The sequence below is a fragment of the Amblyomma mixtum genome, chromosome 2 (genome assembly GCF_055824585.1).
Source record: "Amblyomma mixtum isolate Tamu chromosome 2, ASM5582458v1, whole genome shotgun sequence".
Lineage (NCBI taxonomy): Eukaryota > Metazoa > Arthropoda > Arachnida > Ixodida > Ixodidae > Amblyomma > Amblyomma mixtum.
The window spans coordinates 12,441,475-12,463,006 of NC_143013.1; the positions used below are offsets into that span (position 1 = coordinate 12,441,475).

Sequence of the window (21,532 nt, forward strand, 5' to 3'; positions counted from 1 at the left end):
GCGCGTGAGCGAGCGAGCGGACGGCACAGATCTCGGAGGAACTAGAAAGCGAGTGCGCTGTGTTCATGCATGCTGTATAACTGGAGGGGCGCGCGCTTTCGCGCACAGACGCACAGACTCAAGCAAACAACACTGCTAGCATCTGAAAGCGGCGCCGGCTGCGGGGCAATGATTAATGGCGACACGGTCTCGCTTCCATAGGTGGTGGCCGCTGCCGCCTCGGGCTGGTTTCTTTGCGAGGTTAGCAAGCCTGCGGAGGTATACTCTGTAACCTCTCCCCTTTCCTCCATCTCCTCCTCTCCGCCACCACTTATATTTTTCCCCCTTCCGTCTCCATTTGTCCACCCCGTGCTCGCCCAGAGAGATAACGCCTCTCCGCGGTGTGAGCGTGCGGAGAAGACACGGAGCTTTGAAATATCGAGCAGAAGTTTCCGTAGCGGAGTTCGGATTCGTGCTTCGAATGAGAGAGCGAGTGCGGTGGTCGCGTGTGTTTCGAAAATTTGCGACCGGGGATGTACACAGCGTCGTCCATTACTGTCCGCTGGCACCTCGCGCACGCTAAGCGTGACTGTGGCGCGTGGCTGGAGGGCAAACACGACAGGCGAGGATGACTCGAATGCCAGGAGAGGGGAAGGAGACTAGAGGGGACGAGTCGGGGTTAGTGCTCCTTGTCACCTGATCGCGCGCGACCGAATCGAACTTGGCAGAGCGGTGCGAACGCGCACTGCGTGTGACCAGTCGAATATGAATGCGAAGTTTATCCGCGTATGTGAGGAGGAGCGAGACACCCCCGCCGAGCTCCGCGAATGCGAAGCAGGGGCAGCGATATAAACTGCTCCCCCCTGGAGACTCAGCGTCGTGTTATTGTGGGCTTCAAGCCTGAGCTCGCGTGTCTGAACAATCTGTGGATGCATCGTCGTGGGCGGCCAACCCCTTTTGTGGGTGTGGGTGTACGAGACCGTAAAGAATAACCGTGGAAACCCTGTCTCCTTGTGTACACTGCCTGACCAGACAAATGTGAGAGGAAAGTGAGAAAGACAGCTAGGGGTAGAAAGAGCAGCAAAGGTCATACACGGTGCAAAAAGCCGTATTTTTTATTTCGACTTTGGTGGTCTCACCAAGCTATGCACGTCGAGTGTAGTGCACGGACAGAGAAAGGAATTTTACCCGCGAGAAAACGCAGACCCACACGAATTCTGGTCTTTTAGATCGCGCACGAAATTAACGCTTTGATGTGCTCTATCCGCTCACAAACGTGAGAACAATTAGCATAAGTCGTGAGAGCCGTTTCCTCTCTACAGCCCTCTTGACCGACGGAGGTCTCTAACCTCCCACCTCCCACATTGCATAATGAAATGCCTATCTCGCCCTTGGCATGAAATGGCCGCTTGGTATACGTCCTACAGACCAGACCGGTTACGAGCCGTTTGCTCGCAAGAACCGTTGACGGAGATGAAGATGCGGTCACATCTGGTAGCCTAATCGCTCCTCTTTTTCTCGCTCCGGACACAAGGAATCGTACTAGGCAAGCAGCCACGCGATGGAGCCTGTTACGGCCCACAGGGTACGAAACGAGACTGCCCGCGACGCGTACGAACACTGCCCGCCGGGTTGCACAGCATGTGCCAAGGCCCCAGGGGTTCCCAACTGTGGTCAGTTCCGGCTGATTTATGACGCATCCACAGGGGCCGTGCCGGAGGAAAAAGACAAAGCACCGTGGTAATCGGGGCCAAACAAAGACCCCGCCATACTAGACAAGGGCACCGAATCTACGCAACCACAACAATAGCCTCTAATGTACACATACACACACACAGCCGCGCGCTGACGAAGCCGATTCTTAGGGTTCGGTATGGCGGAGACGTGATTCGAGGCGTTCTACATATAAACGGCCACGAACAGTAAGCGAACCCCTTATAAGCTCCGCCCCTTCGCTCAGAACCTATCATCAGGGCTCAGGAGAGCGCAACCAATTCATCACTGGGGAAAAAAAAAAAGGGGGGGGGGGGGGGGGGGGGGGGGGGGCAGCGCTTCACCGGGATGACGTTTCTGCGTAGGCGGAGGCGGGGTGCTTGCGGTGCGTGTGGAGATTAGCCGAGAGGCATAGCCCGACTGTCCGCCGCGCGACGGCGGAGGAGCCGGCAGCTCACGTACGCCGTACGTGCCCGCCGTGCCCGCATCCCTTGCTCCGGGTTTCGGTTTCCGTAAACCCCAATTAGCAGCTGCGTTGCCCGCCGGAGCGGACGGAACCCGATTTCCTTAGACACACACATGCACACACACACCCCGAAGCGGATGCTCGCCTACGCGACTCTCGGAGGGAACGGTGAGAAAGGGCGAAGACAGGAGACGAGAGGGAACGCTGTCCTGTATGGGGCGATACGAGAGGGGGCTGTGTCCGGCAGGTCGAACATGTGTTCACTGTTCAAGAGGAGCTGTTGCCGTGCGAAGCTGCGGACGTAGGTATCGAAGTCTGGCCTAGTTGGTTGTACGTCAATCTTTGATGCTTAAAGAGGGAGATAAAGAAGGAAAGAAAGGAGGCTAACCTAGCAGTGCCAGGAACTTAGGCTTCTTTTGCGAAGTCTGTATAGGCGCTACACACTAGGGAAGCCTGACAAGACAGACGCCTCATCGCCTGCTCACTTTTCTCGTCCTTTATCAGTCATTTCGTCGCGACGCTATAGGTACACGAACAGGTACCATCCGAAAATTGCCACACTTTACATCCTCCTTCAGAGGGAACAGGCAACAGAGGACAGCTGTACGGCTGTTGATGTCCGCTCCTAGAAAGCATCCTCTGGAAGTCCCACTAAGGAGGCCTTCCAGGACCACGGGACCGTAGAGGGAACATTCTCAGGAGCCGACACTCAATGCGTGCCTACCTGGATAACATTACCATTCTTATGATTCGTATTATGTTTCAGGAGAACCGAAAAATGAGCGAGTTGGTGCATATTGAAGAAGTAAAAAACAGCGCAGCGACAACGGATAAGACAGAAGGAAGAAGAAGGACAAGCTTCCTTCTGTCTTGTTCGTCATCGCTGCGCTGTTTTTTACTTCTTCAGTATGCACCAACTCGCTCAGTTTTCGGTTCTTCTGCAGTTCATTTCTGGTACTCTGAGCTCTGTTTTTTGTCCTAATACCGCTCTTCTCGACAATCAGGCTGACAGCGCTTGTCCTTCTTCCTTCTGTCTTGTCCGTCGTCGCTGCGCTGTGTTTTACTTCTTCAGTATTGTGTTTCGACGTGCGGCAACGTTGACGCCGACTTCTGTCGCCAACGAAAGAACCCGCTGCAGGGTTTTCGCTGTATGTACCTAAGGGGGCCATTGCGAGGGATGTTGAAACGGTTGATGTGCGAGGGCGTTTATTGCTTGCATGCAACGGTTACGCTCGGCGCAGGGGCTGACAGGGGCAAGGATGAGTGTGCGCCCTTGTGGTTGTCGTCTTCCCTCGTTCTCCACTGACCTTACTTTTTAATGCGATAGTATTTTTTTTTATTTATTTATACATACTGCAGCGCAATTATATGCGCTATGGCAGGAGTGCGAAAAAACACAAAATGCCAGGTAACAAAATGCAGCAAAATGTACAAAGTGAGCACTACAAAAAGTTAAAATCACAAACGAAATATCAAACAAGAAAGGAACTGTTAACGACAGGGTAAGAATACACAGCTGTTATGCGTCTTCAACGGCAGTTACAAAGTTTTGAAATGGACAAGAACGAATGGACCCAGGTAGAGAATTCCAGGCTTCTACTGAACGGGGGAAAAAAAAAAAACTGAATTTGAACAAATTAGCATGCGCAAAATACGGTATCAAATTAAGCTCGTGATGACTTCTTGTAGATAATAATGGTGCAAAGTTAATGTAGTGGTTAGCTGAGAGCCTTACTTAGGAATTGACGATACAATGTAAGAATTTTAATGAATCAGTGTGGCGACGGGCAGACAGCGTGGTTAAATTCAATGAGAGAAGTGTAGAAGAGGGTGAGAAATCGCGATCATAACGATGACATATAAAACGCACAGCTTTCTTCTGGACTGCTTCTAACATGTTAATTTCGAATTGCTTGTACGGGTTCCACACTAAAGCTGCGTAATCAAGAACAGGGCGGATTAGATATTTATACAACAGTAGCTTTGTGTCTTTTGGTGAATTGGGTAGCGTGCGTCGTAGATAACCTAGTTTTTTTAGTGCTTTATTACATACGTAATCAAGATATTTAGACCAAGACATGTTATGCGTGAATATGACACCAAGATATGTGTACTGAGAGACCCTATCTACCACGCGGCCATTGAAAGAGTAACTAAAATGGGAAACGGAAGATTTGTTACAAAAAGACATGAGGACGGTTTTGTCGAAATTAATTCTCATTTGCCAGGTACTACACCAACTACAGAACATAGCAAATGACTCTTGGAGGTGACGATGATCATTAGGGTCATTAATTACTTCGTATAAAACGCAGTCATCAGCGTAAAGACGAATGTTAGAAGAAATGTTATGTGGCAAGTCATTTATGTATATTAAAAAGAGTAGTGGTCCAAGGACGGAGCCTTGAGGCACTCCTGACGTTACATCAACCGCAGTAGAATGAGAAGAATTATAGGATACGAACTGGGAACGAGATGAGAGAAAGCTAGAAATCCAATCAACCAAGTGAGGATTGTTTAGTATAGCATTTAGTTTAGCAAGAAGCTTGGAATGTCGAACAGTATCGAATGCTTTCGAGAAGTCTATAAAAATGGCATCAACTTGGTTACCGACATCGAGGTTATGTAACATATCATGAGCGAATTCTGTTAATTGTGTTACCGTACTAAAACCGCGCCTAAACCCATGCTGAATGTTAGATAGCAAATTATTGGATTCAAGAAAAAGCATGATGTGTTTATGAATGACGTGTTCCAACATTTTGCATGACTGTGACGTCAATGAAATCGGTCTGTAGTTCGACAAGCACTGTCTATCACCGGATTTAAAAAGAGGGATCACTTTGGCTAATTTCCAAGAAGAAGGAACGGTAGCAGATGATAAGGACTTGTTGAATATGATGGACAGGTATTTCGAAGACCACATGGAGTAACGAACCAGGAGCGCATTGTGTATTCCATCTGGGCCGGTACATTTCTTAACGTCGAGGTTTAATACAAGATTTAGAATGCCGTCAGTGTTTACTACAACATCACTGATTGCTGGAGAAGAAATTATGTTAGTGAGTGGCGGAATGGCGTTGTTATCCGGAACGAACACCGAGTGAAAATATTTGTTGAAAGCATCCGATATTACAGCCGGCTCACTGATGACGTCATTATCTAATCTGAACGAAGTGGATGAAGTATCACGAGGTAAGATGGATGACCAAAATTTTCGGGGGTTTGTTCTTAACAGATCGCGCAGGTGGACACGAAAAAAGAAATCCTTGGCCATGTGCAACTTAAGATTAAGCTCTTTTTGCCTTGTGAAATCTGTCTAAGGTTATGGGATCGTTGCTTCTTCTAGAACGCCTTAGCCTACGAACGCGACGAGATAAATGCAAAATGTCTCGAGTCATCCAAGGAACATTAGTATTTCTTTTCTTAGTTTTAATAGGAACAAAACGTTGGACGCAATCCTTGACAAGACATTCAAAGTAGTTAGCAAGAAAATTTACGTCGTGGCTTGCTGAAAAGCAGAGAATGTATCGAAACGATCAGCTAAAACATCAATAATAGAATTGTCGTCAGCACGAGTAAAGTCAGGAATAGTAGTAAAAAAATATGGTGATTTGGAGACTGGACAAGAGAGTGAAACTAACATGCCTTTATGGTATGACAGCCCATCAATACTTCACAAGAGAAGTCATTTTGGGCCAATGTAGAGCTTAGAAAAACTAAGTCGAGGATGGAATTCAGCCTAGTAGCACTAGAAACAACCTGAGTTAGTCCAAACAATAAGGAAATGTTTATTAGTTCTTTACAGATGTTTATTAGGTGGTCGCTTTGCAGAAACCGCTCAGTTTCTCCGTAACTAAATTTCCTGATTGGTCGAGAGGGTCGTGATGTCATCGGCACCGCCAAATTTCAAAATCTGACAACTAGAATGGTTGAGTACCTTTCATATGGGATTATACTAACCCGACCCACTAATACACCTTAAACCACCCACTAATCAGCCTTAATCTATTTCTGGGTGGGGATACTTCCAAAATTTTCGGGGGTCTTTAGAATGTCTGAAAGCGAGCCAACTTCTAAATGCTATCGCATTTTCTTCTTTAAGAATGTGGTTAGGACATGTTTTCAATATTTTTGGCACGGATGGTAAAGACTGCGGAACTAACGTTGTCGAAAAGTGACGCCTGATGAAACTTCTCGAGCCTTGTCTCTTTTTCGTTTCCTTATAAGGAGCGTCGGCGAGTCTCACGATGACCGCGATTTGCAAGTGTGAACGCGCCTTCACATACTTATCTGATATCCTCTATAGTTCTTCGCTGCACTGCACATGCTGTGCACTTTTTGTGCAGCCTGAAAAGATTTTTGTCCCTTTCCTTCATAGTGAGAGTTTAGGTTTCTCTGCGCTGATTGCCGAAAACCCTGGCTGGATTTATTGCGTACCACCTCCTTCAAAATCTGAACATAAAAAGCCCGTTTTGTCCGCCTCGCGCTTAATTTTCAGACCAAGGAAGTCTTTTCGAGGTTTACGACTGCCAAGCCGCTTCGATTGCAATCACAATGTACGCAAAGGTGGGACGCACTGCAATACGGATCGCACTGCAGTGCGCATTAGTTAGGAGCGTCGACATTCACATAAAGTGCTATAGCTGCGGGGTTTTCATCCAGTGCATCATAAAACGCGGTATACAGTATATCGTACACAGTATATCGTACAGTATACAGAGCGTGTAGGAGTCGTACTCAGCAATTCTGGACGGAAACATTTTTCAACTGGAAAGAGTTAATGCACAGATGATGGAACCGAGGAAACTGACGCAGGACAGGACAAAGAGGCACACACACGCAGAGGTGTTGTGTTGTTGTGTGTGTGCCTCTTTGTCTTGTACTGCGGCAGTTACTCTATCGAAATATGAACGCAATTTTATCATATATTGTAAAAATTTGCCTCAATAATCGATATATCCGCAGATCTTCCGTCAGCAGGCTTGAATTTTTTTTTTTTTTGCTCTTAATGCTCTTGCTATCGTCATAAACGTTCGCCATCGGTTTTTTACGGCAGTCTTAAATGCACGATGCGAGCGATGGAAAAACTTTTAAAGAAAGATTTTGCTACGCATCGGGAAGAATGGACCATTACCTTCAATATTTCCAAGCAGTACCTTACAATATTCCAATATTCAAAATTTTTTTTCAAGAATGTTGGACATGAAAGCCTTTGATGAGCAGTGGGCTTAACTGGACTTATTATGACCATCATGACGACGACGACGATGCGTTAAATGCTTCTGAAATGTCGGTTCACAGGAAAGCAATTTGTAGGTACCAGGAGGACACTCATCTGACCTCCTTCCACCCCCTCGTCCATCCCCTTTCTTTGTCTCCGTCGGCGGGCATCATTCCCTCAAATGCAGGCCAGACGGAACGAAGCCTACAATCGAGGCGGAGGGGGTGGACGAGCCCGTTCTGCCGGTGGCATCAGGCATGCAAAGCCCGTCGTCCTAAGCGAGTTGCCACGTCCTCCGTCTCGCGATACGAGTCCGGGCTGGCAAGTCGACTCACTTTGTGGGCGCGATATCGAGGGGGAGTATTCCGTGCAGCCATATACTCCGTGAGCGGGGCTTTAGCCACGTCGTAGAACCGATAGAGTCGCGGACGTGCCGCGCGTTCCCGATGACACAGCCGTCGCGTTCTCGCCGTGTCGACAGCGCTGACGGTTCTGGCCGATCGCTTGCATGCGTTTCGCGCCGTATTAAAGACCCGGACAGCCTGTACCTCCCGCGAGTCGCTTTCAGTGCGTGTGTATATGTATGTGTGTCTTTCTTCGAGAGACTTGGATGTCTGCGTTGCGGGAAATCTCACAGTAAAGGGGCAATTTGCTTGCCCACTGCGTGCGAGGTGCGTTTTCCTTTACGGACTCGCGTGCATATCAATGAGGTCCGCTCTCCCCTTTAAAGACTAGGTGCGATTAAAAGGCGGCGATAAGGCCGACTCGAATAGACGCCGCTTTGCGACAGTATCACCCCCTCTTTTTAAGTTGCTGTGTGAGAGTAAGTGCTCGCATTTTTTTCGGCTGATTGGGAGATTTGAAGACGAGGTCAGGTTGAGTTGGATTTGCTGAACAGCGAGGAGCGGAGTGATATACTTGGTTTTAGAAGCACACGGTGGTTTTTTTTTTATCTAGCGAACAACCTGTGAGACTTGGTAGCCATCCACGACCTTCGGACAGCAACGTTTATGATCAGATATACTCAGAGCTAAATGGAGGTGCGGACCGGCAGCTCAGGGTTTATACATATGTACAAGTTTGTATCCAGTACACGTTGTTGGTGATGCTTTTGTGCTTCGCTACTGTAAAGGGTGGGCAGCTCTTCAACTCGTAAACCTTAAAAGGGGCTTTTAGGATGGGACCCGTGAGTAGTTTTTTAAGGAACGCTTTCTGTATTTGAAGAACTGAACGTCTAACTTCATAACCTTACTCCCTTCCTTTACTGCATTCCGTCTGTGGCCTAAGGACTTACCGGAAATCTGTTGCTTTTTTTGGCCGTTCATTTGAAACGTTTACGTGCATTTGGTTCGCATCAAGGTTTAGAGCTGATACGGCGATTCCATTTCCACTCAAACCCACCGGACCGACACACTATAACTGACTGCTTTTTGTTGAATTCGACGGCACGATTTTAATGCCAGCCGCTTGGGACACCTATCGATTTAGGGACAGACGCATTAGCTCCTATGTAGATATTGGCAGAAAGAAAAACAAATGCCAAAGCTACAACACAGGGCTTCCCAATTATTTATCTTAATATGCACAACAAAGCAGACATAAGAAACAGACCACAGAGCGAGGCTACGCAGGGATTCCAGCTGTCTGGAGTTATTCAATATCTGGCCGTAAGTAACTCCTTGAAGTCTGTCATATCGCATCGGCTATTTCTTTGCGAGCTTTTCGGCTATCAGATGCTGAGGCCCTTGGTCACGATTCTGCTTTTTTCTGAACACTCGCAAAAACACCACCCTCAACATTGTTGAAAAAACCGTCATCCTCTTTCATTGTGCCCATTAAGTCTGGACGATAAAGGAAGCTGCGACAAAATACTGGTTTCTACGGTGTGGGTTAGCGCATCTTCATGGTGCCAAGACGTCCGTGGTTCTGTTTCCCCTCACGGAGCAGAGTCACAGACGTGCTTGTACGGTCACATTAGCGCCAGCAATGGGACGGCCACTCAGCCGTCATGACAACGTTTAGTTCGCGGTTTAATATGCGTTTAAGGCAAGTTTTACCAACCGTAACTTTTCTACCGGCGGTAAACAATAGCGCCCATTAAAGCCTTCTATAAAGTATTTATGTTGTTAGCTCACTTCAGGAAGCACTGCGATAGAGGCAGTGCTTAGAAGTTTTGTATATTTAGCCAGGAATAGAAAGAATGGGGTCGCCTGCAGCACGTTGCAGCATTTTTTTTTTTTTTATGCTGTGCAATCATGCAACGCATTCAATCGATATAAAACGTGTACCCAGGCATGATCAGCACCTTCGCGTAGCGTGTAATGTCGAGCGCAGCTATACGAACACATGACCTATATGGATAAAAAGGTGGATCGTACGCGAGGACGTCTGCAGTGTGTGACGAGTTGCAACATCATTGTCTAGAGCACAAGTGGGCTGGACGAATCTACGTATGCTTTTCGCAGAAAGAAAAAAGTCAATGAGCCATGCGTGGAAGCACCTTTAAATTTTTCGTATTGAAACCTAGCACCGTAGTAGAAGTTAAATCTACCGGTAGATGTCAAAGGGACGCTGATGATGGATAGAAGTTGTCTTTCACCGGTAGTGTACGCGTTCAAGTGACAAATAGACCACTCTCACTCAAAACGGAGCTTTATAAAGATCGCCATGCGAAATTCAGGTGCCACCATCATCGGCTGATTTCGCAAGCAAAATGCGTTTTCCAACGCTGGTTTTCTTCTTCGATCCCGGTGGCTGTGCTCCGGGCAAATGCCAACATAGCCAGGAAGAGCCAGATGATCAATTTTTGCTTATAACAATATACTTCGATACCGTACTCTCCAGTTTCCTTTTAAGCACGGTAGACCGCGCTTACCACGGTCAACTTTCTCTACTGCAATATTAGGCTACCCTTTGATAAAGCCGTGTAGTCCTTGGCGTTGACATGCATTTTATGCCCACAGCACGTTCCCTTCTTCGTCGCTATTCCCCCGTTTTCACCTCCTTCGTCCGTCTCGTCACAGCGTGAACTCCTATTGAAATAGTTGCAGCATCTTCCCTTTCCTCATTATAACCTCTTCCTCCTCCTCGTGCAGGCTCAGCGCAGCGCTGGCCCCCGCTCTCATCTGCCAGCGGATCCGGGGTCTGACGGCGGCCCAGCGGCGCTTCTGCGCGGCTCGGCCCGACGTGATGGTGGCCGTCGGAGAGGGCGCCCTGCTCGGGCTGGCCGAGTGTCGCCGGCAGTTCCGGCACCGCCGGTGGAACTGCTCCGATACCGGGGCCTACGAGTCCGGCTTCGGACAACTGTTCACCGTCGGTATGTGCTCGTGATGGAGGCGAAACGCAAGAGGCGCCCGTGTGCTGTGCGATGGCAGTGCACGTTAGAGATCCACAGGGGGTCGAAATTATTTGTCGCATAGCGCTAAACAGACACGGACACAGGGAGACAAACAGGACGGGCGCTCTCCATGTGTCCGTGTCTGTTTAGCGCTATGTGGCAAGTGAACCGTCACCAACTCGCCTAAGCTTCCACTCTGGCGAACTTATTGAACTTATTCCGGAGACCTCAACTACGTCACCTCTTTCTTTCTTTCTTTCTTTCTTTCTTTCTTTCTTTCTTTCTTTCTTTCTTTCTTTCTTTCTTTCTTTCTTTCTTTCTTTCTTTCTTTCTTTCTTTCTTTCTTTCTTTCTTTCTTTCTTTCTTTCTTTCTTTCTTTCTTTCTTTCTTTCTCTCTCTCTTTCTTTCTTTCTTTCTTTCTTTTCTCTTTCTTTCTTTTCTCTCTTTATTTTCTCTCTTCCTTTCTTTCTTTCTTTCTTTCTCTCTCTCTCTCTTTCTTTCTTTCTTTCTTTCTTTTCTCTTTCTTTCTTTTCTCTCTTTATTTTCTCTCTTCCTTTCTTTCTTTCTTTCTTTCTTTCTTCTCTCACTCCATCCTTTATCCCTTCAGTTACGGCGCGGTTGAGACGTGAGACAATGAGATAGAGATGTGAGACAGTTACTGCGTCATTTAGGTTCCTCAAAAATCAATTTAATGCTTACCTTCTTTCAGGTTATAAGTGGGTAATTTCGGTATGAATGTCGTTGTGGCTTCGCACGGCTTTCGTGGTCAAATCCGAAAGGTTATTTCTCAAAGAGACATAAAAAGGCCATTAGCAAAATGCTACTTTCAGACAGTCTTGTACTCGTTAAGGAAAATAAGTAAACGATTACAATTATTCCATCTGAAATGTAACTGATTACAATGGTCAGTTACAGCTCCAGAGAAGTAAGTGAACAATTATAAAGAAATATTTTATTTATTTATTTTTATTTATTTATTTAATACTGCGGACGCTTGACTCCAAGCGGGGGTGAGCACAGACACAAGTAAAAAAATAAGCAAGATATACACGAGCGTCACTGCGTTATTTTGTTTCGAACTTTTATTGCCATGAGAAAAAATTACTCAGAAGACTACTCTGGCTTGCTTGATGTTTTATCACAAGTTGTTAATTTTCAAGAGGCGTAGTTTTTCGAAGTTGTCATCACTAACTTTCCCACATTTCATCGTGAAGAGATCAGCACATACAATGAGCCCATTCTAAATTCATGGGAAGGGGTGTATTGTAGCGTATGATCGCCTTGCGCACCAGTAGTTGCGCAATGCGTAAGTGTTGGTTTTCAAGTCCTCTTTGAAGCACCGCGCCTCATTGTTGCTCCATGCTTTGTGTGGAAAGCTTCCTATAGTTGGGTGAATGATTGAAAAAAAAAAAAAAAGCTGGGGTGACACGTAAGCTCCGCCTTAAGGGTATGATGCGATAGCATACTGGGTTAATCCCCATATCGGTAGGGGGTCATTCTTGGCTTCAGATTCATATATCCCTGGGAGACCTCGTACCCCTCCTAAAGAAGCGGTGCAGCGGTTAAGCGACGCGCCACTGCACTGCGGTGGCAGGCGGCAGGTGGCAGGCCCAGGATGCTCTTCCCGAACGACCAATCATTAATTTAACTGCCACCTGCCACGGTTGGCAGTTTGCTCACTATCCGGTGGGCAGGCTGTGATGACGTCACAAGGTCACGTGACCTAGGTGGCTCGCCTGCCCCCTAGGTTGCTCTCCGGGCGCCACCTGGCTGCAGAGTCATGCTCGTGATTGTTCGCTCACAACGCAGACGCCGACAACGCCGACACCGTATTTTCTGTACAACGGGGCCTTTAACGCTACCGCGTTGAAAACTTATTGGCAGATTTAGGATGGGGATATGTGGGCGGCTGAGTCGCTAATTTGGAACACCAGCGGCTGCCGCTGCTGCTGACCATGCTCGTTCGACGAGGGGCTTCTGGTCCCCGAGTCCCGAGCTGGACAGGGCAGCCTCCCACCCCTTAGTGGTTTGCGCTGCATTTGGATAGCCAGGTGGATTGTTTGGGCAGATCCGCACCATGTGACGCAGGCCCGCCTTCTCACCCGCATAATTTGCATTTGGGGTCGCAAGACCCGGGTCTTATTTGGTTCAGATGGCAGGGTGAGTTGTAAGTCACAGTCTGGAGGCGTCGCCATATAACCTCCTTCGCTTTGGAGAGACCCTTGGCTGAGGGCGGATATTTTCGGCAAGATAGTCTGCAATGTTAGCAGAAATAGAGGCAAAAACTGGGTTTAGTGGGAGGTAAATCGCGGCGCCATCTGACCGAGCGGGAGTTCCCTACAGAGCGGTCATGTCATGTTTCTTGGGAAGAACTACGAGAACTACCGCAGAGTACAACGATGACCCAATTGTGTTCCGTATAGAAACACGTGCGATGCTTCTCTGTAGTCAGTTCGTTGTCACTACAAAGACATCGTCGTTAGCACCAGTTTTTGCCGTCAGGTTGAGGTTTTCAAAGCTGTGACGCTGGTTACAAATTGTTTTTGAAAAAGAAAAGTAGATATTACCAGCAGTGAATAACACAAAAGTAATTGAATGACTCTAAATGTTACTGTTTGAAAAAGTAATAGATTAACTACAAAATTACAGGCAAATGTAATTGGTTGCAAGTAATCAGTTACGTGTAACCCCTTACCTACAAATCTGCTCTAAGAGCAGCTTGGCTAGGCCATTGTACAACGAACGTAGCTATTGCACTGATCAGCTCAGATATTCTTCGAAGTGGCATCATTTGGAGTATGACATCATTTCAAAGCATGCAGAATAAAAAAAAAATATAATTGAAAGGAAAGGAAAAAAGAATCAATATCGTGCATTGAAGCCACAATGTGACTAATGGCACTGCAAAGTATGGCTGGGGAAGATGCACAGCCTTCTGGCAGGTGCTCCTATGCAGTTTTTATCCCCCCCCCCCCCTTCCCCCCTGCCTTTCTTCAGTGACTGCCGAATTTTCGCGGTCAGGTGATGCCGAGGTGAAATCGCATATCAGCCTTAATGCACCTGGCAGCAATTGGTGGCTAACCGCTTTGCGAACCTTCAGAATCTGAAATTCTTGAGTCACAGAAAACTAGAATTCACTCAATAATTCACTCAGTGGTTTGAGAACTGGGGAATGCATATTAACTTACAAAAATCTGTACATATGTGTTTCACTAAAAAGAAGGTTCCCCATATTTTCACTTATAACATAAATAATAGCAGACTGCTTTCAGTGTTGGAATTTAAATATATTGGTGTATGTTTAACAAGTTCAATGTCTTGGCATCGTCACGTGGATTTCGTTACTGCCAAAGCCTGTCGTGTGTTAGGCTTCCTGCGACGTAACGCTAAACTTTTCCCCTTAAAGACTAAAGAACTGCTGTATAATACAAACGTTAGAAGCATACTTGAGTATGCTTGCACAGTCTGGGATCCGAAATCCGTTCTTGACGTTCAAAAGCTAGAAAGAGTTCAGAATTTGGCCGTTCGTTTTGTTTTCAATAACTATGGGCGATATTTTAGTGTAACGAGCGCGAAAAATCTTTGGGTTGGGACTCCCTTCAAAAACGTAGGAATGTTCTGCGTTTAAAATTATTTCATAACATATTTCATTCTAGAACTGGAATAGACAAAACCAAATATATAGCCAACCCTGATTACGTGTCTTTACGAAGAGATCACCCACTTAAAGTTAAAGAATACAGATGCCGGACTGACCTTTTTAAAATCTCTTTTTTCCCTAAAACGGTTCCGGAATGGAACAAGCTGCCTGAGGAAGTAGTGTCCATATTATCAAATGATTCATTTTCTTCCATGCTGTGACATTTTTTATGTATAATAATTTCGTGTTCTTTCTATCTCATTGTTATCTCTTTTTTTGTAACCACCTGCATGAGGTAGCATTTGTGTACTTTCTGTTCAACCCCCCCCCCCCCCCCCCCCCCCCCCCCCACTGTAATGCCAGACAATGGCGCCGTGGGTATGATGTTAAATAAATAAATAAATAAGTAAATAAATAAATAAATAAATAAGAATCATTTGTTTCGATAAGTGATGAACCAAAAATAACGGCGCCTGTTGTCATGTCTATGTACGGTGCTGAAATCTGAACTCCGACCGGTACACCCTTTCGCTCAACCTCATTGCCTTCCTTTTCCTCTTTATTTCGGTCTCTCCAGCCTGAACAAAAAATGTTTAGCCCGATGGCAGCCATGTCATATTTCTCTGAGACTACGCCAATATTTAGCCTTGCGAAAGCGTAGTGGGAATTCGGGTGTACAACGATGATCCGACATACAGATCATTCGTGTTTCTCAACACAACGGGCCACAGTGTACACATCCAAGAACAATAAAAAAAGTGAAAGCAGGGTTGAGCTAGCTGAAGGGCTGGCGTTGTCCCTAGCTTTTACAAATTCCAATAGGCCGACTGTTAGTAGCTTCTGACTTTGATCAGGTGGGCACAGTTGCCGCCTAGCTGCTAAAGCGGCTATCACTGAATGTCCCTCCGTAACTTTTCAAATCTGCCTGAGCTGTACTACTCTCTTACGTTGACAACGGGCTCGCCTCACCGCGGCCTAGTGCGCAGGTTTGTTCGCTTAGATGAGACTTCGAGAACAGTGAATTTTACAAGACTTCTAGCTCTGGTGAGGGCTGGCTAATCAGTCTTCAGCTCGCGCTTCAAACAGAGGTCACTTCGGCGTTGAAAATAGAATAGTGCGCTACCACTGTCGCTCGCAAGTCACAGCACGGAGGGAACAGATTATCGGGCGTCATCAACAAAGGCTGAAAATGAGGGGAGGTGCGCAGCCTCCCGATGTGCCTCCACGTCTCGCGTTGATGCATGGCCGCCGAGAGAGCGCGCGCTCGCTTCTCGAATAACAACTGCACGCGCGCGGCCCACGCTACTACATAGCGCACAAGACCACCTTCCCAGCTGCCTTCTTTAAACCTCTTCCTTCAACAAAATGAAGAGACAAAGGAACACTCAAAAGCGCACGCGCGAGCGTACGGAGCGCCCAACTGCCTCCGTCACCCGGCCCGCGCTGGGGCGTTCTTCACAAAACCTCTCCAGTCTTCTGCCGCGCGGCGCCGGCGCGGCGTTTAGCGTTGGCGTCGCGTCGCGCAGTGTGGGTAATACACGGTCCGGCCCTCCTCGTCTCGGCGTGCGTCTTCTCGTAGAGTGGTCGTCGGGCCGGCAGCGCCCCGAGGATTGCGTGCGGCCATGCGTGAACGCCAATTGCGCGGCGCGCGGCGCGGATGAAAGACGAGGCCGCCGCCGTGTGGGAGGTGCCCGCGGCGACGCAGAAGCAGCGACGTCGGCGCATGCGAACGGCGTGCCTGGCCCCCATTTCTTATTTTTAGCCTTTTCGCGTCTTGGCGCATAAATACCTCGTTTGGGCGAAGGTAAACACGAGCGGCGATGCGGCCTTCCTGTGTTACGCGCGCGCGCACAAGTCCAGGGTACACGTGGCTCTATCGCTCCTTCCATCACTGCACCACCTCCCCCCCACACCTGCGCTTTCGCCGTCAAAGGTCAGAGCAAGGTCGGCGTGCTTCGGTGATTGTGGCGCTCTGTACTGGGATGCAAGCGTAGAGAATCCGCTGTCTGGTAACCTCTTGTACAAATAACTTGTCGAGAGGGGCGCAGTCGAAGTTTGATTTCGATCATATGTGAATTTTCGGAAACGGCCTTCGATGCTTGGCGCAACCAGGTGTTGTTACGTCAAAGTACTCGAATGGTTATCTTGGCTGAAAAGCAAAATTCCTCGCTAAATTAATGCACCCCCCACGTTTTCACCCCGAGCGAGAAATATTACATTGGAAAGCATCGTGAACCTCACCTTCTCGAGGAAAGAAGTGTAAAAGTCATGGTTCAAGTGGGACTACCCCCTCCCCTCCCCCCTGCTTCCCTGCAGCTGCGCGGCGTTGGAGCTGTGCATAGTCACCGAGCGGGAAACAAAAGGAAGAAAAAGGAGCAAATCAGAAAACATTTACAGACTATCTCGTCGTCAAGAGCAGATATATGCATGAAATCCGCTGCAGGAAAGGCGTAGCGTGTTTTAGGGCGGCTGATAAAGGCGGATAGCCGCACTTCTCTCTTGGGGAGCGTCCCACATTAGCCGCTATTCTCTTGTAAGCTTTCCTTCGCGAGCGACAGCGCCCTCTGCTTCTAATGGGAGAGCGTTGAGGAGCTCGTGAGGCGGAAAAACTGGCGTCGATAGCGGCTGCCGATAGCGGCGGCGGCCCGAAACGCTATGGAAATGGAATTCTGCTGTCCGTAGACAATGTTCCAGAGTAGATGCATTAAAGACTTCATTCATCAATGTCTATTAGCGCATTCTTGGAACGGACCGATGTCACTGCTTCAAGTTAAATAGATAATAATTACCTTTGTTTGCAAGCATGACAAGAAGCCTCCGTTTCTAATGCATGGACTTGTTTGAGAAGAATATATATGGAATTCGAGAACAGCCGTGTCTCATTGCTACGAGGCAGCGCACAGAGACGACGAACAAGAAAAGAAACACAGCACGCAGCAAGGCGCTAACTATCAGCTGAATTTTATTCGGAAAAACATCTCTTAAATATCGCTGTTCTGCACGTCAAGTGGTTACACATCACGTGGAAATGGTCAGTCCGCAAATGTGTCTATGAACGCGAATTCCTTATCATGCAGAGTCAAGGTGGTACTGCTAACGCATGAGTCCCCTCATTTCCTTATATGATACGCTTCTTATATGATTCCTTATATGATAAAGCCATGCCTCTTTCTTTAGTCCAACGTTTGCGGGAATCTCCCAAGATGGAGTAAATTTTCAACCCTACTCCACCTTGGAAGATCTTCCTAAATACTGGACACTGGACCGTTCCCACTTCGAGTTGTTAGCTAATTTGGCCTCGTCGTACTGTGAGCTGGCCGTTCTGCCACGTCAGAGACTGTCGTTCTGTCATTCGTTCTGTCAGAGACTGTCACGGACAGGCAGTTGTCCTGGGTTCGATCCGCGCACCATGAAACTGCGAAGGTTCTATATAACACTGCGTTGCTTCCCCGTGAATGTTGTATTGCTTTTCTTTGTAGCCGCGAGGCTACGCTTGGAACTCTCGCTTTGAATATTCTTAATACACAATGCATTTGGAGGCTTCTCCGCGAGGCTTTTGTCCACGCTTTCCAAATAAAAAAGTTGTGTCCGCCTTTTGAAGCCCCTGTGGGAATCGGAAAAGTGCACCTATAGTTGGTATTTTATTTATGCTGAATTGTCACTATACCTAACGATGGATTTTTACGTCGCTTACTGCGATTTGGGGGCTTCGACGAGCTATTTGCGATTACGCACCAATAACGAAATGGTTCTTTGTACTTGCCTTCTGCTCTGCTGTCCTCTCCGAGCTGTCCCCACTCTGAGTTTCTCGGAGCGACCGCTTAGGAGGCGCTGCTGGTTTGAGGCTTCCTGGCAGTACTTGCTTAATTTAACCTGCTTTTCCTGTCTTTTCGCTTAACCAATGCCGGTTAATTATACCATCCAAATGCTGCCTCTAGATCTCTGTTTAGTGTCGCAGACTTTTCCCCATACCCAGTTTGACCACAGAACATCCCGGCGTGTGTGAACGGAGCTGAAGAAATAGTCCGCTTTGGACTACTGGGCAAGTGTTGGCAGCAGGTGGTGCCTCTCTGGCATGCGATATGCTCAGTGCATCGATGGCCACTCTGAGGGAACGGACCTAGGCTGAAGCCTTTCACCAGCGCAAAGTGCCCGGCTCAAAACCAAGCAGCTTAAAAACTGCCAAAATACCAAGGCATCGTGAAACATTTTTTGCGGAACCCACGTCCGACAGGAAAGGCGTGGTATCTGGCTCACTCCGAGTTTACGCTGGGCCAGTATAACGACTATTTCGATTCCATTCCACTTTCACAGCGAAAGATATGTTATGGGAGCCTTTCCAGACCTGAGCTTCTCGCCTGAGCAGTCGATTGCGCTGCTGGTAGAAGGGAGACAGTGCGCCATTTCATTTCCTCAAAAACAACTAAAGTGAAAGTGCACCTGAGCTCGGCCTCGCCTAGCACTGCATGAAGTCTAAACGGAGCGCCTGGGTTCTAATCAGGCCGCGGCGGCCACGTTTCGATGGCGGCAAAACTTAAAAGGCGCCCGTGTGCTGTACGATGTCAACGCATTTTAAAGATTCCCAGGTGGTCGAAATTATTCCGGAGACCTCCACTACGGCACCTCTTTCTCTCTTTCACACCTTCCTCCTTTCCCCCACGTTGCGGTTGAGGCGTACCCTGAGAAGTGAGACAGTTACTGAGTCTTTCATCTCCTGATAATCAATCAATCAAACCATATGCCACGTTTGATGTTCCATGGCGTAACCAAATGTTCTCTTACTTACACTCAGGCATCAATCACTATGTTTATATGTACCTTTTTCAGTGCAACAGTTTGAAAAATCGCTGCATTTTTTTCTCTGCCATTTAATATTGGGCAGACATCATAAACGTCCGGAACGTTAAGGATGTCGTACATTAATGGCCCCAATTTATCGAGCCAGTTTTTTATGCAAATTTCTTAAAAACGAGAAAATCCCTCAAAAGGAACGCCACTGATCTTCTTTAGGTATCGAACCGCAAGTGTAATGACACAGTTTCATCCACTCGCTGGTTCACCCCTAGCTGACAGACTGATAAAATGGGCACTGCCTTGGTCTCGCTAAGGCTTGGACTTGTTCTACATTTCTACTTGTTCTACTTGTTCTACAAGGCGAAAAGTTTGGTGCTTGTTCTTCAACAAGTGTCAGTGAGTGTTTTTGCGTGTCACAGCTTTTTCCAACGGTACATGCTTTTTTTTTTTTTTTGCGCGCTGTGCATCATGCATGTAACAGTTTGGGTGGGTGGCAGCATGAATCTCGGGTTCTGTGTGTGAATCTCGGATTCTCTGTGTGTGTGTTGCTGCAGGAAGCCGCGAGGCGGCGTTCGTGTACGCCATCAGCTCGGCGGCCGTGACGTACGCGGTGACGCGGGCGTGCACGCGGGGTCAGCTGGCGCGCTGCGGCTGCGACCGGACCCCGCACGAGGAGCCCCAGCTCCGCACCCACTACGCGCACCGGCTCATCAGCCCCGTGGTGCAAGCACCGCCTGCAGAGCCGGTCACCTTGTGAGTCCCTCCGCATGTCGTACCGTTTTGTGAGCGTATGCAAACCAAGGAGGTTGTATTATGCAAACATTTCGTTATAGTCGGATACAACTTAAGTCTGCAGTGAAGCTCCGCCCTCATTCCGCCTCCGCGCACAGAATTCCTCCGCGAAAAAAAGTAGTGCACTGCTTAAACGTTTCTTGTTACGTAAACAAGAAGCTTAGCAGAATAAAAAAAATTATGAGGTCTAGAATTTTGATACGTGGATTGTTTGATATAGTCAAACATTAAAAAGCTGATTTCTTTTACAGTTACGATTGGCCAGCGGAGTAATACAGGACGCCGCGGACCGTGGCCCAGTGTTAGCAACTGCTGTTTTTTTAAGTTGTATCCTACTATAGATAGTCTATAGACTATCCATATACTTTTGTATATACAGTCTATAGACTTTCTGTAAACATATCCTATAGACTAGGCGAAAGGCAATACAAAGTCTATTCTGTAAACAGATCCTATATACTAGTCTAAAGCAGTGTTGTAAGCGTTACCGAAAAAAAAGTAACTAAATACGTTACTCGTTACGCTAAGAAAAAAAGAACGCGTTATCGCCCTACGTTACCTACAAAAAAAGGTAACGCGTTACCGTTACCGTTACCGAAAAAAAGTATCGCACGTTACTTTGCCGTTACGCCATGGCCATGAATCAGTGCGTCTTCGCTGTAACTGTAACCTATAACTCGTCTTCTCTGCAAGGCTTGTTTTCCAACCAAAAGGTCTCAAACCCTGACGACACGCTCATATTCTTCAAACGAATGGTAACTCCGGATGGTCGCACTCTGCTTGCAACAGAGTCTAGGCAGGAAAAGGAGGGAGGCCGTCCTTTGTCACAGTGCTGTGGGGAGTGCGTTGTTCCTTGTACTGGCTAGGGGAGAAGGGGGGTGGTATGCCTATGTCGGGAGAAAGTTGGAGCGACAGTGTTGTTGAGCAGAAAGTTTTTAGAAAGCTTAGTATCACTGCAGCGGGCAGAGGAACAAATGCCCATTTCCTTTTTTCCTCTACTGCGGTGCTACAGCCGGTTGACTGCAATCCCCTTTTGTGGGCTGTACCATTGTACTCTTTCGACGGCTCTTGGGGCCATCTTGAAGTAAACTGGCGACATTTCTGAGTTTACTCAGAAGAGGAAACTGTTTCCACAAAGAATGCGAGAGTGTCGCCTGGGAACGAGCTTTTGGCTGGAAAACAAGGTTGCAGAGAAACTGACTTACAGATTTCTGCAAATGGTCCATTGGTGGCTCGGCATGGGTCCACTCTTTAGATGGTTGTGTGTGTGAGTGGTTTGGGGGTGAAGACAAGTGTGTGAATGAGTGTTCGTGCTTTTTTTTTAGTTTAGTGCGTCGTCAAGGGCAGGTGTTTTCTGGCATGCATGCGAGCCGCAACAAGGGTCGTCGAGAGCAACTGTAGATTTTGTTTATTTGCAACGTCATTTTCGGCGTTTTTTTCTCTGAAAGAGAGGCGGAGGGGGAATATTTAAATAAAAAGTAACTAGTAACGTGACACCTCACGTTACCGAAAAATGTTAACGTAAGTACGTTACCCGTTATAGTTCCGAAACGGTAACGAGTACGTTACTAAGTTACCGAAAAAAGT

At 47.5% G+C, this 21,532-nt stretch overlaps 1 protein-coding gene across 2 annotated transcripts in view; it reads left to right on the forward strand.

Moving 5' to 3' along the window:
* The window catches only part of LOC149358453 (protein Wnt-2-like), a 101,922-nt gene that overhangs the window by 45,342 nt on the left and 35,048 nt on the right, over positions 1 to 21,532 (forward strand). For both annotated transcript variants that reach the window (XM_089570512.1, XM_089570511.1), the window contains exons 2-3: positions 10,478 to 10,698; positions 19,708 to 19,906. In XM_089570512.1, coding sequence (XP_089426638.1) covers positions 10,572 to 10,698; positions 19,708 to 19,906 — 326 coding nt within the window. In that variant the 5' untranslated portion in view covers positions 10,478 to 10,571. The remainder of the gene's footprint in view (positions 1 to 10,477; positions 10,699 to 19,707; positions 19,907 to 21,532) is intronic.